A 17,056-nucleotide genomic window follows, 5' to 3' on the forward strand; every position below is an offset into this window, starting at 1 on the left:
TTTGCAATTAATGTGGATGTGTTGGCTTGATGATGTCTTGGCTAGCTGGATGATAAACGACTTTAATGTATAGCCATAAATTGGACTATGAAATTTAATTTTAATGTCTGGTGGTGTCAACTATACTATAAATACCAAACCATTGTTTGGGAAGACAGACAGGGAGAGATGGAGGGGAAAAATAAACATACTTCACTTTAAATTTGTAGAATTTGAAAGTTATATAAGAAGTGGTCAACAAGTTTCAAATGAAAACCCAACCAAGTTCCTATGAAGACCAAAATGTACTTAAGTTTGAGAAAAATTAATTAGATACTTTATTCCATTGTAATTAAAAATGATTACAACAAGTTTGGGCTTACTTGTCATTGCTTGGCTGGGTCATAACAGGCAATAATCAAGCTAAGCAACATTATTATCGCCCATATCAAGCACAGTCAGGCACCACTCATTATCACTCACTTTATATTTATACATTATTATGACCTTATAGTCATATCGTAAGTATCCCAAAAAGTTGTAAAACTGAAGCATTAAAACCACAAAAGAGATAAAGCGGAATATTAGACGGTTGTCCGAACTTTGAATGTCAGCTACGACAGAGATAAGAATACAATTACGTATACATATTTCCTTTTGTGAATATGTTGTAAGTGTTTAGAATTGAATGATAAAATCAAAATATTTGGAAGGTTTAAAAAATTCAATTTATCATTAAAATTTACGCATGCGGCCCTTTAGTTTAATTAAAATCTGTTAAAATCTAAAAAAATAAAATATTTAATAACATTCGTATATGTATGTACATACATATATTACAAGTGTAGCACAACACAGCGAATAGTCATAATATTTTTATTTCAAATATTAAAATCTGGAATTTTCTTTCCTCCATATTGCTATATTGCGTGCCCTGAAGATGTAGGGTATAACAATCAGTACTCCATCTCTTATTTACTTCAAGGTCTAATAACAAATATCGCTGGAATTATCACAATAAAAAGTCAAATATTTCCCCTCTTTAATCTATTTCTCTTTTTTTGTGAAGTAATCAACATTTCCAAGTAGCGGCAGCCCGAAATGCGTTCCGCTAGCGTATTATGATTGCATGGCGCTAACACTTCTTGTGCTATGTCCATTTTGCCACAATTGTTTGAAGAAAAAACTAACTTTAAACAATAACTGAAAATCATGCAACAACAACAATCATAAAGTGTTACAAAAAAAAACAAAAACTCCACTCGAAATAATTAACGCATAACAAGATTTTAATGACACTTTTATGCAAGAAGCCACTTAATAACACAGTTGGCTATAATAATTCTCTAACACCGCTCAGCTCAGCTGGATCATTTAAATCAACGATAAGTAGTTAACAATTTAATGATCACCATTAACCAAAATTATTGCCGAGAAGTTGTAAATTGAAATGGTTTATATCATGGTTTTAAAAAAATTATTTTGGTTCAAATAAAAATAACTAGCTAATGTTAATTCTTTATTCTTGAACGTAGACTAGTTAATTCGAAGATAAAGGACAAATTCAAAGTGACACGGGAGCTTTAATTGGAAATTTTTAATTGAGAACGAAGTACAGGAAGATGCGATGAGAACTATACTTACAAGAATGCTGTACAATTACTTAAACTGACTTAACAAGTAAGAAAGACGTTAAGTTCGACCGGGCCAAGCTTTTTGATACAAGAGTTGTAATGAATTAAAATGGAACAATGAGTTTCCTTTCATTTATGAAAGTACTGAGCACTTTGGCGACACTAACTGAAGGATATCACGTTCATTTAAACAAGGTTTATTAACGCTGAGATGTCGATATTTTCTACCGCTTCACAATCCGAAATATCATGTTTCAGTCATTCCATTTGGACGATGCATGTACAACGTTTAAAGTACGTAAAATCTGGAGATACCTTAATATTGGGAATATTGATCAATTTTTGCGTGGAGGTTTTCTACCCATTGAGAGTCCGAAATACTAAGTTAAAGTCACTAAAGTAGACTAATCCTCTAAAAGACTACGCAGCGAGCGGTATTGTAGGGCCCTCCAATATATGAACTCCCTATACTTCTTCTTTGGGGGGCTATATTAAAACGCGCATTTATAATTTTAAACCCAAATATAATCTTTAAAATACCGTTCTATCAAAACGTAAACCGATACCGACAAATTTCTAGAGGAAAGTTTTGTAGTTCCAACGAAGACCAAATGGCAAATTTCAATAACTTCGATGTGATGATGAGGCTTAAAACTTCATAATACAGAAAATCGGGTGGCGTAGGGGATAAAAGATACCAAGGAGCGGTCCTGACCGGCTTTAACATGGCAAAGTCCAGGATTTATCTTGGTCCCTCTTTCATCTCAAGCGGACACTGACCTCCCCGTTGTGTCACCTGGGGTAGCCGTTAAAGGTGTGAGCTAAAATGTGCCGCGCGTTCACCCATAAGAACGTTAAAAGCATAGGTTTGGGCGCAGGGCTTGTAACCATCCCCTAGAAAAAGCAGCCTACTATGAAAAAACGAAAGAAAAGAAAAACAAATCCCTCAAAAGTTGACGACCCCCCCCCCCCAAACGTTTGGACCATGATCTGCGAATCTGCACCTGGAATCGCACTCATTATAGAGAAGGTGCAGTTTACACATTGGCAGATGTACTTGAAAAGTACAAGGCCGACATTACTGCCATACAGGAAATACGATGGAATGGGAAAGGCGTCACAACAACACCTAAAGGTGACGCTCTGTAATATAGCTGCCATGACATGCATGAGTTTGGTTGCGGATTTGTAGTTGGTCGGAGGTTAAAGCACCTGGTCTCCAGTTTCACACCAGTGAATGAAAGACTTGCTACAATTCGAATAAAAGCAAAATGCTTCAACATCAGCTTTATTTGCGCTCATGCTCCCACTGAAGACAGGGACGAACAGACCAAATATATATTTTATGAGCGCTTAGAAGAAACATATGACCGTTGCCCTGCCCATGACATTAAAATCATTCTAGGCGATTTTAATGCCAAAATTGGAAAGGAGAATATCTTTGGTCCAACAGTCGCGAAATTCAGTCTCCACAGTGAAGCATCTGACAATGGTATGAGGCTGATAGACTTTGCAGCTGCAAAAACATGGTAGTTAGCAGTACCAGATTTCAACATCTCGACATCCATAAGGGCACCTGCCTGTCTCCAGATCAGAAAACAAGAAATCAAATTGATCACGTTGTGATAGATGGGAGACATTCATCAAACGTGTCGGATGTGCGTTCGTTCCGAGGAGCAAACATAGACTCGGACCACTACCTTGTTGCAGCAAAGGTACGCACCCGGTTAAACGTAGTAAACAGAGTACGAACAGACACAACACGGAAGTTAGACATCGGTAAGCTGCAATCACAACAAATAGCCACAGCATATTCCACTCAACTAGCCCAATTGCTTAATCAAAGCACTCCTCATCCCGATAACACATCTGCGCAATGGCAAAGTATTGCCCACTCCTGCAAACAGCCGCAAAATCTATACTTGCATACCAGAGACCTCCACCAAGGAATCCATGGTATGATCAGGAGTGTCGTGCTGCTACCGAAGAGAAAAATGCGGCATAGAGGGCTACTTGACAATCTGTAGCAACGCGTAGAACACGAGAGAGAAAAGGACAGAGGAAAAACGTCTTTTCCGCAGGAAAAAGAGAGAGATGGAAAAGCGGGAGTGTGAAAAATGAATGAAGTCCGAAAATTCTACCAAAGAGTCAAGCATCAAACTGATGGCTTTGGTACAGGCACATTCTCCTGTAGAGACCAGCAAGGTAATTTGGTAACTGATACAGATAGCGTGCTCAGGATACGGAAAATCATTTTTCTAAACTGTTGGTATCCAATAGCAGCGAAGACGACGATTATACCACAGACCCAATCCCAGAAGATGTTTTGAATGTATACCACCCAGCCAAGATGAGGTAAATACAGCAATAAATAAGCTGAAGAATAATAAGGCAGCAGGAGCCGACGGCTTACCAGCTGAGCTGTTCAAAACCGGAGGCGACACGCTGATAAGTTGTATTCATCAGCTAGTTAGCACCATCTGGCACGAAGAACGAATACCCGACGATTGGAACCTGAGTATCCTATGTACCGTCCACAAGAAGGGAGATAAGACTGTATGCTCTACTCCCTATTGCCTACAAGATCGTGTCAGGGATATTGTGCGAACGACTAAAGCCAATGGTCAACGAAATAATTGAACCATACTTATGTGGCTTTAGATTTGGCAAGTCGACCATTGACCAGATATTTATTTTTTTTTTTATTATGACATGTTTATAAACGTGTAACATATTATAAACTTAGTCTATTTACAAAGATTCTCCATTCATTTCTATCATTTGCTATATATTTTAATTGATCGATTGATAAGTTGGTTTCTGTTGTTAGTGTTCTTCTCCATGTTGTTTTCGGCCTGCCTCTCTACCAGATATTTACCCTGATGCAAATTCTTGAGAAGACCCAAGAGATGCAGATCGACACATATCACCTTTTCGTATAAAGCATTATAAAGCAGCTTTCGACAGTCACCTCCGATCAAAGGATGGAAGACCAATGTCTGAATTTGGTATCCCCGCAAAGCTCATCCGGTTTTGTAAGATGACTTTAGCTGACACTAGGTCATCAGTTAAAATTGTAAAGAACCTCTCCGAACAGTTCGGTACCAAAAGAGGTTCCAGACAAGGAGACAGCCTTTCGTGTGACCTGTTCAACATTTTGCTGGAAAAGGTAATACGAGGTTACTTGCTTATGCTGATGACATAGATATCATAGGACGATCAGTAAAGGAAGTAGCTTATACCATTAAGGAAGGTCGAAGGAGAATCTGCGAAAGTGGGTCTGGCGGTACACGGCAAAAAGACCAAATTGATGGTGTCGACGCGCAAAGCGTCCATAGAGCTCGGACCAACTGTGTAAGTTGTTACTTATAATTTTGAGGTAGTTAAAAACTTCGTCTACCTCGGCACTGCCATAAACACAACAAAAACATCAGTTGTGAAATAAGAAGAAGAATTGTATTGGCCAACAGATGCTACTATGGTTTCAATAAGCAATTTAAAAACAAAGCCACATCTCGTCAAACAAAAATAACACTATACAAAACGCTGATACTGCCCGTGCTAATGTATGGCTCCGAAGCATGGGTACTTGCGCAAGCAGATAAGGCAGTGCTTGGTGTGTTTGAGAGGAAAATTCTTCGAAAGATCTACGGGCCAATTTGCGTTGACGGTGAATATCGACGTCGTATGAACCACGAGCTATATCAGCTATACAAAGACATGAATATACCTAAACTTATCGAGATGCAACGATTGCGCTGGCTAGGCCATATCATAAGAATGAGCAATGATGAACCCGCCAAAAAGGCGTATGAATACATGCCACATGGCGGTGCACGCAGAATCGGCAGGCCTAAGCTTCGATGGAGCATACAAGTGGATGAAGAAATGAAAAGGCGCGATATTCCAAAAAGCGAAGCGAAAAACAGAGAGAATTGGAGATCTTTTCTTAGTTTGGTCGATGGAACAAATGTTCTATAATGGGCCAGCTAAATAAGTAAGTAATATAGCTGAAACCTTCAAAATACCGAAAATAGGGAGGTACCTTCCTATCGGGGCTATATCAAAACGTGGACTTATATAAACAAAATTTTTGTAGAAATATGTTTTAGCCTCTGGAAACACAAAATATATCAAATTACAAGCAATTCGTTGGTCAAATGGGACTAGTACCTTCAACACACTTTATAGTGACGCGTATATTACATGGGCGTTATATGGGGGCTATACCAAAACGTGGACCTATAAAAAACAATGTTTGGTAGAAAACAGAGAGAATTGGAGATCTATTCTTAGTTTGGTCGATAGAACAAATGTTCTATAATGGGCCAGCTAAGTAAGTAAGTAATATAGCTAAAACCTTTTAAATACCAAAAAGGGAGGTACCGTCCCATTGGGGCTATATCAAAACGTGGACTTATATAAACAACATTTTTGTAGAAATATGTTTTAGCCTCTGGAAACACAAAATATCAAATTACAAGCAATTCGTTGGTCAAATGGGACTAGTACCTTCAACACACTTTATAGTGACGCGTATATTACATGGGCGTTATATGGGGGCTATACCAAAACGTGGACCTATAAAAAACAATGTTTGGTAGAAAACAGAGAGAATTGGAGATCTATTCTTAGTTTGGTCGATAGAACAAATGTTCTATAATGGGCCAGCTAAGTAAGTAAGTAATATAGCTAAAACCTTTTAAATACCAAAAAGGGAGGTACCGTCCCATTGGGGCTATATCAAAACGTGGACTTATATAAACAACATTTTTGTAGAAATATGTTTTAGCCTCTGGAAACACAAAATATCAAATTACAAGCAATTCGTTGGTTAAATGGGACTAATACCATCAACATACTTTAAAGTGACGCGTATATTACATGGACGCTATATGGGGGCTATGCCAAAACGTGGACCTATAAAAAGCAATGTTTGGTAGAAATGTTTGTTAGCGTCAGAAAAATCATAATACGAAGGGTCAACCAATTCGGTCATAAAATGGGATAAATATCTTAAAAATTCATCCGTCCGTTCGGACCCTAGAGTGATTTTACAAACGGACGGACATGGCTATTTCGATCTAGAATTGCACATTGATCAAGAATATATATAGTTTGTGGGGTCTAAAAGGATTATTTCGATGAGTTACAAACGGAATGACAAACATAATAATATGTCGCCACCAGTCTTGAACAGTTCGGTAGGCAGTTCCTGCTGCCTTGTTGTTTTCACCCGATTAATTGTTGTCATTACCTCACTTTGGCCAGGAGTTAAACATTTAATGTCGTCGTTTCCTGAACATCTCGAATTGCTTACGTGTTTCCGCTTATTCATCTGAAATTCGCTTCTCCTAATATTTTCCCTTGGCGCTCCGTTTTGCTACTGACTGCTGACTGCAGGGTTGCCCTATATGTCGCGTTCTTCTCTTCTGTAGCCTTACAACACTCTATTTATCAATGACCAACCAAGTATAGTTTTAGCGGCATTTTGAATGGGTCGATCTTTGCCACGGCGCTTACCACTGGTAAGCCACTGCGCGGAGTACACTTGCGCTGACTTTTGTTTTTCAGATTCTCAAGATTCAGCATCCGTCCTGTGTTAGATCGCACTTTTACCGTAAAATTAAGTCATATGCATGCCTTGGCGGCTGTCAGGAAATGGTCCGAATCGATGTTCGCTCCTCGAATCGATCCGACATCTACCGTCTATCAAAAAATTATCTATATGCTTTCTGGTTTTTCCATCTAGGTACATCCTTGTGTATGTCGAGGGGTTGGAACTTGGTGTTGCTCACTACCATGTTGTTTGCCGCAGCAACATCGATTAGTTTTGAAGAATTGTTACTACCTAGGTAGATGGATGGACAAGGCTAAGTCGACCCCAAAGTGTCTGAAACGGATTTAGTCTTAACAGATGTGGGGTCTAAAACCATTATTTCGATAAGGCAATTTTTATACCCTCCACCATAGTATGGAGGGTATATTAAGTTTGTCATTCCGTTTGTAACACATCGAACTAATCATTTGCGACCCTATAAAGTATATATATTCTTGATCAGGATAAAATTCTAAGACGAACATCATATCTACAAAAATTATGTATATACGTGCAAGTTTTGATATAGCCTCCATATAACGGTACCTCCCGATTTGAAGTATTTTCACGTTTTTCGCCACATTTGCAGACCGAATTTGGCATTTATGGTTCCTGGGGGCCAAACAACATATCTACAAGAAATTATGTATATAGGTCCAACTTTTGGTATAGCCCCCATACAACGGTACCACCCGATTTGAGGTATTTTCACGTTTTTTGCCACATTTGCAGACCGAATTAGCTATAGTTTGGCATTTAGGGTTCCTGGAGGCCAAGAAACATATTTACAGAAAATTATGTATATAGGTCCAAGTTTTGATATAGCCCCCATAGAACGGTACCTCCTGATTTTCGGTATTTCGAATGTTGTGACCTCAATATCCCACCGAAATGACTGAAATGTGGTAGTAAGTCTTCGTTAAGGGTATACAACATTCCACATTTCCACGGTATCGCTCCACGCCCTCATATAGCCTTCATAGGATCATATCTCCCAATTTTCGACATTTTTGAAGGTTTTAGCTATATTGTCCTACCAAAATGGCTGAATTCTGATATTTAGCCCTCTTTTGAGATACAAAACTTTCTCCCAGAAATTTATCGGTATCGGACCACGTTTTGGTGTACACCCCATGGAACGGCACATCCCAATTTTAGCCTCATTATGACACCGAAATGGCTGAAATTTGATACATAGTCTTAGGGCATACAACTTTCCCCCTGAAATTGGTCGGTATAGGTCAACGTCTTCATACAGCCCCCCTAGAAGGGTAACACCCGATTTTCGGTATTTTGAAGATTTCAGCCTCATTATTCCACCGAAGTGGCTGAAATTTGGTATTTAGTCTTTTTCTGGGCTACAAAAATGTCTCTATGTTGAAGGCTGCTGTTCAATATCCCATCGAAATGACTGACATTCTGTAGTTAGTCTTCGTTCCCCACCAAAATAGCTGATATGTCGTGTTAAGCCTTTGATAGGGGTATGAAACATTCCACTCGAAATTTGTCTGTCTAGGTATTTTGAAGATTTTGTCATCAATATTCCATCACCATAGAAAGGTCTCTCCCAATTGTCGGTATTTTGAAAGTTTTAGCTACCTTATTCAACGGGAACAACTGAAATTTATCGGTACAGGTCAACGTTTTATACAGCCTCCATAGAACGCCTCCAATCCAGATTATCAAGGTTTAGGTCTAGTCGGTATTGCCCAATTTTATGTATTTCGCTGAATTCGGAAAATTGTAAATATGGGTCCATGTTTTGGAAATAACAACGATGTCGCCCCATATGAGTTGTTTTGAAGGGAGTATTATCATTTAAGATATATGTACTACTCCTGCAAAAAAGAGAAGAGTTAAGTACTTTTATAAACGAAATAAAACTAATTGTTCCTATTCACTTCAATACAGTTCGTGGTGGAGGGTATAAAATGTTCGGCCCCGCTGAACTTAACGCTGTTCTTACTTGTTTATCGTATAATCGTATCGTACCTTTAGTCATTAAGCTGGGGATATAAAAACTAGGTTACGTCAACTTGTGTATGTCGGACCAGAAAGCAAAAGAAAACCTTTATCCACTGCATTAATGACTTTAATCCTAATAGTGAATATATTTACATGATTTTAAGTCGAATGTACTTATTTTGTATAAAAAGGAATAGTAAGATATTGTAATTTATTTTACATATGCACATTAATTCATTGCTATGTTATGGCATTAATCTATCTTTTTGAAAATATGACTATGATATGACGAAGGGGAAGAATGCCATTGCCAATTTTAATAGTATCGGACAATCGCGATAATAATAAACTCTATAATTTGTAAGAAAAGGATCAGACTAAATAACTATTATGAACATTATACTATAGTTATATAAAACAGTTGTGAAAATAATTTATTGTTTTCACTGCAAAACTTCTGTATGGATTGAGGTACAATATTCTGTTCGATGCCTTACTTAGTGTACAAACCACACATGTTACCCATTTTTTGTGGGAGTACCTTCCCTTATCCCCCAGCTATGTATGGCGAAATATTTTCATATTTTGTAAACACCTTTTGTTTTATTATGGAAAAAATTACAAATTTGCTACTTAAACTCAAGAAAGAGGAGATAAATAATCGCTACCTACTTGTACTACTTACCATTACACTTAGTTATCATGTGATTAACATAATCACTAACAAAGAGTTTGGCTTTGTTTTTTGTTTTGCAAAACATTGGAATTTACTGCTAGACCCGGTGAAGAAGATGATGATTTGATGGCATGGGATCTTCATATCTTCTCAAAGAAGGAGAAAAACTATACAGAGGAAAGTGTGTAAACCTAATATTTACTTGGCATGCCACTTGAGATAAATTCATGGCATAGAGTTTTTTCTTTGCACACACATCTAACACGATGTTAAAAAATATACTATATCCAAAAACTGTGAAATATTTAGTATCTTGAAGAGAAAAAAAATGTTGTAAAGTAATTGCAACATGCGATCAAGCATCTTAACATTAAAACAATTCGCCTCCATCTTCATCCACAAATCCCAAAAAAAAACTCAACAAGTGAAAAAGAGGTGAAACACTGCGCAGTCGGTTAAACAACAACAAAATGACTGGCTAGACATCCAGCTAGCAAGTCAGTCAGTCAAGTGGCTTAGGAAAATGAAAATAGATTTTCAAGAAAATGTTGAAAAAAACTTAATTAACATACACACATTTGTCTGCTATTTTGAAATCTATTTGAAATTGAAACTAAGCCAGCTTTAGATTGCTGCTTGGCTAGTGTGGTGCATAAATCCATTCTCTGAAATAAGCTCACTAGTGGCACTGGAATTATGAAAATGTTAGGCAAAAAACGCAAGAAGGCAAAAACTTCCCACATAATACTTTGTAGCTAATTAACACCTTTAGAGATTAACAGCAGATATGGCTAAGTAGTAAAATGAAAAAGGGCTGTAGTCCATGTGACTTATCTTGCAGCACCCTACAGTACATATTTCATTTGCACTGTGATAAAGTTAAAAATTGTCTGTACTGGTCCGATGTTCCCTCAAAAAATATTCTTTAAAAAATCCACGGGTAGTGGTCTGATGTTCCCTCAAAAAATATTCTTTAAAAAATATTGGTCTGATGTTCCCTCAAAAAATATTCTTTAAAAAATATTGGTCTGATGTTCCCTCAAAAAATATTCTTTAAAAAATCCACGGGTAATGGTCTGATGTTCCCTCAAAAAATATTCTTTAAAAAATCCACGAGTATTGGTCTGATGTTCCCTCAAAAAATATTCTTTAAAAAATCCACGAGTATTGGTGTGATGTTGGCTCAAAAAATATTCTTTAAAAAATCCACGAGTATTGGTCTGATGTTGGCTCAAAAAAATTCTTTAAAAAATCACGAGTATTGGTCTGATGTTGGCTCAAAAAATATTCTTTAAAAAATCCACGAGTATTGGTCTGATGTTGGCTCAAAAAAAATTCTTTAAAAAAATCACGAGTATTGGTCTGATGTTGGCTCAAAAAATATTCTTTAAAAAATCCACAAGTATTGGTCTGATGTTCCCTCAAAAAATATTCTTTAAAAAATCCACGAGTAATGGTCTGATGTTGGCTCAAAAAATATTTTTTAAAAAATCCACAAGTATTGGTCTGATGTTAGCTCAAAAAATATTCTTTAAAAAATCCACGAGTATTGGTCTGATGTTCCCTCAAAAAATATTCTTTAAAAAATCCACGAGTATTGGTCTGACGTTGGCTCAAAAAATATTCTTTAAAAAATCCACAAGTATTGGTCTGATGTTGGCTAAAAAAAAATTCTTTACAAAATCCACGAGTATGTAAAAGGGCTGTAGTCCATGTGACTTATCTTGCAGCACCCTACAGTACATATTTCAATTGCACTGTGATAAAGTTAAAAATTGTCTGTACTGGTCCGATGTTCCCTCAAAAAATATTCTTTAAAAAATCCACGAGTATTGGTCTGATGTTGGCTCAAAAAATATTCTTTAAAAAATCCACGAGTATTGGTCTGATGTTGGCTCAAAAAATATTCTTTAAAAAATCCACGAGTATTGGTCTGATGTTGGCTCAAAAAATATTCTTTAAAAAATCCACGAGTATTGGTCTGATGTTGGCTCAAAAAATATTCTTTAAAAAATCCACGAGTATTGGTCTGATGTTGGCTCAAAAAATATTCTTTAAAAAATCCACGAGTATTGGTCTGATGTTGGCTCAAAAAATATTCTTTAAAAAATCCACGAGTATTGGTCTGATGTTGGCTCAAAAAATATTCTTTAAAAAATCCACGAGTATTGGTCTGATGTTGGCTCAAAAAATATTCTTTAAAAAATCCACGAGTATTGGTCTGATGTTGGCTCAAAAAATATTCTTTAAAAAATCCACGAGTATTGGTCTGATGTTGGCTCAAAAAATATTCTTTAAAAAATCCACGAGTATTGGTCTGATGTTGGCTCAAAAAATATTCTTTAAAAAATCCACGAGTATTGGTCTGATGTTGGCTCAAAAAATATTCTTTAAAAAATCCACGAGTATTGGTCTGATGTTGGCTCAAAAAATATTCTTTAAAAAATCCACGAGTATTGGTCTGATGTTGGCTCAAAAAATATTCTTTAAAAAATCCACGAGTATTGGTCTGATGTTGGCTCAAAAAATATTCTTTAAAAAATCCACGAGTATTGGTCTGATGTTGGCTCAAAAAATATTCTTTAAAAAATCCACGAGTATTGGTCTGATGTTGGCTCAAAAAATATTCTTTAAAAAATCCACGAGTATTGGTCTGATGTTGGCTCAAAAAATATTCTTTAAAAAATCCACGAGTATTGGTCTGATGTTGGCTCAAAAAATATTCTTTAAAAAATCCACGAGTATTGGTCTGATGTTGGCTCAAAAAATATTCTTTAAAAAATCCACGAGTATTGGTCTGATGTTGGCTCAAAAAATATTCTTTAAAAAATCCACGAGTATTGGTCTGATGTTGGCTCAAAAAATATTCTTTAAAAAATCCACGAGTATTGGTCTGATGTTGGCTCAAAAAATATTCTTTAAAAAATCCACGAGTATTGGTCTGATGTTGGCTCAAAAAATATTCTTTAAAAAATCCACGAGTATTGGTCTGATGTTGGCTCAAAAAATATTCTTTAAAAAATCCACGAGTATTGGTCTGATGTTGGCTCAAAAAATATTCTTTAAAAAATCCACGAGTATTGGTCTGATGTTGGCTCAAAAAATATTCTTTAAAAAATCCACGAGTATTGGTCTGATGTTGGCTCAAAAAATATTCTTTAAAAAATCCACGAGTATTGGTCTGATGTTGGCTCAAAAAATATTCTTTAAAAAATCCACGAGTATTGGTCTGATGTTGGCTCAAAAAATATTCTTTAAAAAATCCACGAGTATTGGTCTGATGTTGGCTCAAAAAATATTCTTTAAAAAATCCACGAGTATTGGTCTGATGTTGGCTCAAAAAATATTCTTTAAAAAATCCACGAGTATTGGTCTGATGTTGGCTCAAAAAATATTCTTTAAAAAATCCACGAGTATTGGTCTGATGTTGGCTCAAAAAATATTCTTTAAAAAATCCACGAGTATTGGTCTGATGTTGGCTCAAAAAATATTCTTTAAAAAATCCACGAGTATTGGTCTGATGTTGGCTCAAAAAATATTCTTTAAAAAATCCACGAGTATTGGTCTGATGTTGGCTCAAAAAATATTCTTTAAAAAATCCACGAGTATTGGTCTGATGTTGGCTCAAAAAATATTCTTTAAAAAATCCACGAGTATTGGTCTGATGTTGGTTAAAAAAATATTCTTTAAAAAATCCACGAGTATTGGTCTGATGTTGGCTCAAAAAATATTCTTTAAAAAATCCACGAGTATTGGTCTGATGTTGGTTAAAAAAATATTCTTTAAAAAATCCACGAGTATTGGTCTGATGTTGGCTCAAAAAATATTCTTTAAAAAATCCACGAGTATTGGTCTGATGATGGCTCAAAAAATATTCTTTAAAAAATCCACGAGTATTGGTCTGATGTTGGCTCAAAAAATATTCTTTAAAAAATCCACGAGTATTGGTCTGATGTTGGCTCAAAAAATATTCTTTAAAAAATCCACGAGTATTGGTCTGATGTTGGCTCAAAAAATATTCTTTAAAAAATCCACGAGTATTGGTCTGATGTTGGCTCAAAAAATATTCTTTAAAAAATCCACGAGTATTGGTCTGATGTTGGCTCAAAAAATATTCTTTAAAAAATCCACGAGTATTGGTCTGATGTTGGCTCAAAAAATATTCTTTAAAAAATCCACGAGTATTGGTCTGATGTTGGCTCAAAAAATATTCTTTAAAAATCCACGAGTATTGGTCTGATGTTGGCTCAAAAAATATTCTTTAAAAAATCCACGAGTATTGGTCTGATGTTGGCTCAAAAAATATTCTTTAAAAATCCACGAGTATTGGTCTGATGTTGGCTCAAAAAATATTCTTTAAAAAATCCACGAGTATTGGTCTGATGTTGGCTCAAAAAATATTCTTTAAAAAATCCACGAGTATTGGTCTGATGTTGGCTCAAAAAATATTCTTTAAAAAATCCACGAGTATTGGTCTGATGTTGGCTCAAAAAATATTCTTTTAAAAATCCACGAGTATTGGTCTGATGTTGGCTCAAAAAATATTCTTTAAAAAATCCACGAGTATTGGTCTGATGTTGGCTCAAAAAATATTCTTTAAAAAATCCACGAGTATTGGTCTGATGTTGGCTCAAAAAATATTCTTTAAAAAATCCACGAGTATTGGTCTGATGTTGGCTCAAAAAATATTCTTTAAAAAATCCACGAGTATTGGTCTGATGTTGGCTCAAAAAATATTCTTTAAAAATCCACGAGTATTGGTCTGATGTTGGCTCAAAAAATATTCTTTAAAAAATCCACGAGTATTGGTCTGACGTGGGCTCAAAAAATATTCTTTAAAAATCCACGAGTATTGGTCTGATGTTGGCTCAAAAAATATTCTTTAAAAAATCCACGAGTATTGGTCTGACGTGGGCTCAAAAAATATTCTTTAAAAAATCCACGAGTATTGGTCTGATGTTGGCTCAAAAAATATTCTTTAAAAAATCCACGAGTATTGGTCTGATGTTGGCTCAAAAAATATTCTTTAAAAAATCCACGAGTATTGGTCTGATGTTGGCTCAAAAAATATTCTTTAAAAAATCCACGAGTATTGGTCTGATGTTGGCTCAAAAAATATTCTTTAAAAAATCCACGAGTATTGGTCTGATGTTGGCTCAAAAAATATTCTTTAAAAAATCCACGAGTATTGGTCTGATGTTGGCTCAAAAAATATTCTTTAAAAAATCCACGAGTATTGGTCTGATGTTGGCTCAAAAAATATTCTTTAAAAAATCCACGAGTATTGGTCTAATGTTGGCTCAAAAAATATTCTTTAAAAAATCCACGAATATTGGTCTGATGTTGGCTCAAAAAATATTCTTTAAAAATTCCACGAATATTGGTCTGATGTTGGCTCAAAAAATATTCTTTAAAAAATCCACGAATATTGGTCTGATGTTGGCTCAAAAAATATTCTTTAAAAATTCCACGAATATTGGTCTGATGTTGGCTCAAAAAATATTCTTTAAAAAAACCGCGAATATTGGTCTGATGTTGGCTCAAAAAATATTCTTTAAAAAATCCACGAATATTGGTCTGATGTTGGCTCAAAAAATATTCTTTAAAAAATCCACGAATATTGGTCTGATGTTGGCTCAAAAAATATTCTTTAAAAAATCCACGAATATTGGTCTGATGTTGGCTCAAAAAATATTCTTTAAAAAATCCACGAGTATTGGTCTGATGTTGGCTCAAAAAATATTCTTTACAAAATCCACGAGTATTGGTCTGATGTTGGCTCAAAAAATATTCTTTACAAAATCCACGAGTATTGGTCTGATGTTGGCTCAAAAAATATTCTTTAAAAAATCCACGAGTATTGGTCTGATGTTTGCTCAAAAAATATTCTTTAAAAAATCCACGAGTATTGGTCTGACGTTGGCTCAAAAAATATTCTTTAAAAAATCCACGAGTATTGGTCTGATGTTGGCTCAAAAAATATTCTTTAAAAAATCCACGAGTATTGGTCTGATGTTGGCTCAAAAAATATTCTTTAAAAAATCCACGAGTATTGGTCTGATGTTGGCTCAAAAAATATTCTTTAAAAAATCCACGAGTATTGGTCCGATGTTGGCTCAAAAAATATTCTTTAAAAAATCCACGAGTATTGGTCTGATGTTGGCTCAAAAAATATTCTTTAAAAAATCCACGAGTATTGGTCTGATGTTGGCTCAAAAAATATTCTTTAAAAAATCCACGAGTATTGGTCTGATGTTGGCTCAAAAAATATTCTTTAAAAAATCCACGAGTATTGGTCTGATGTTGGCTCAAAAAATATTCTTTAAAAAATCCACGAGTATTGGTCTGATGTTTCTTAAAAAATCAATCATTGTTATCTGAAAATTATTCCTTCATTGCTTTAGGGCATATTAACTTCCACATAAAATTCACTCTGAATTAGTACACAATTTTTTGTTTATTTTATCTATTTACAGATTTTGGAATCCAGCAATGAAGATCAACGACCACCAAATGAGGCAAATGGCAACACCATGTCGGCACAACGTGCTAATTGGCTCAACAAGTTGGGTGGTGGCGGCGGTAGTCCCTTGGATGGTTTGGATGCCCGGAAATATGCTCCCCATGGTGTTTATGATAATGGACGTTACTATTAGATTAGATCCCAAAGCAAAAAAGCCAGCAACTCCCCACTAATGAACAGCATAACACCTGCAAAACAATACCTACAAACCTCCGCAAAAACAACAACTAAAGCTAGAAAATTAGCAAAATCTGAAAACAAAACCAAAGCAAATCCAAAAACAAAAAATAATAAGAAAAAAAGTTACTGAAAACGAAGTTCCAAACAAAAACCATAAAACAGTAGTAGTACGATCATTCTCCTCCCAAAAAAGTGTTGTGTATGAATTATGAATTTTACATTACGTCCACAAAACAATTGCTCAAATTTATGTATATTGAAAATAATACATGTTCCTAAATCCTAAACTATTTTTGTGTCCCAATATAATATATAAAATATTTGTTCATCGTTTTTCGGCAGCTATTATTTTATTTAACTTATTAACAAAGTAATTATGTTTAACATGTATCTGTGTAAATTGTTGATTGATTTCCTCCACGGCCTCCTCATCCTATTCATATACAAATATTATTCTTCTTCGTCTCGAGTCTGTGTTTTAATGTGTCTCTCAATCAAAA

General features: G+C 35.4%; 1 protein-coding gene across 1 annotated transcript in view; it reads left to right on the forward strand.

Moving 5' to 3' along the window:
* The window catches only part of Proc (Proctolin), a 57,716-nt gene extending 41,009 nt beyond the window's left edge, over positions 1–16,707 (forward strand). The window contains exon 3 of the mRNA XM_073966385.1: positions 16,330–16,707. Coding sequence (XP_073822486.1) covers positions 16,330–16,509 — 180 coding nt within the window. The 3' untranslated portion in view covers positions 16,510–16,707. The remainder of the gene's footprint in view (positions 1–16,329) is intronic.
* Positions 16,708–17,056: the final 349 nt, after the last annotated feature.

The sequence above is a fragment of the Musca autumnalis genome, unplaced genomic scaffold (assembly GCF_047663935.1).
Source record: "Musca autumnalis isolate F117 unplaced genomic scaffold, ASM4766393v1 scaffold_2, whole genome shotgun sequence".
Taxonomy (NCBI): domain Eukaryota; kingdom Metazoa; phylum Arthropoda; class Insecta; order Diptera; family Muscidae; genus Musca; species Musca autumnalis.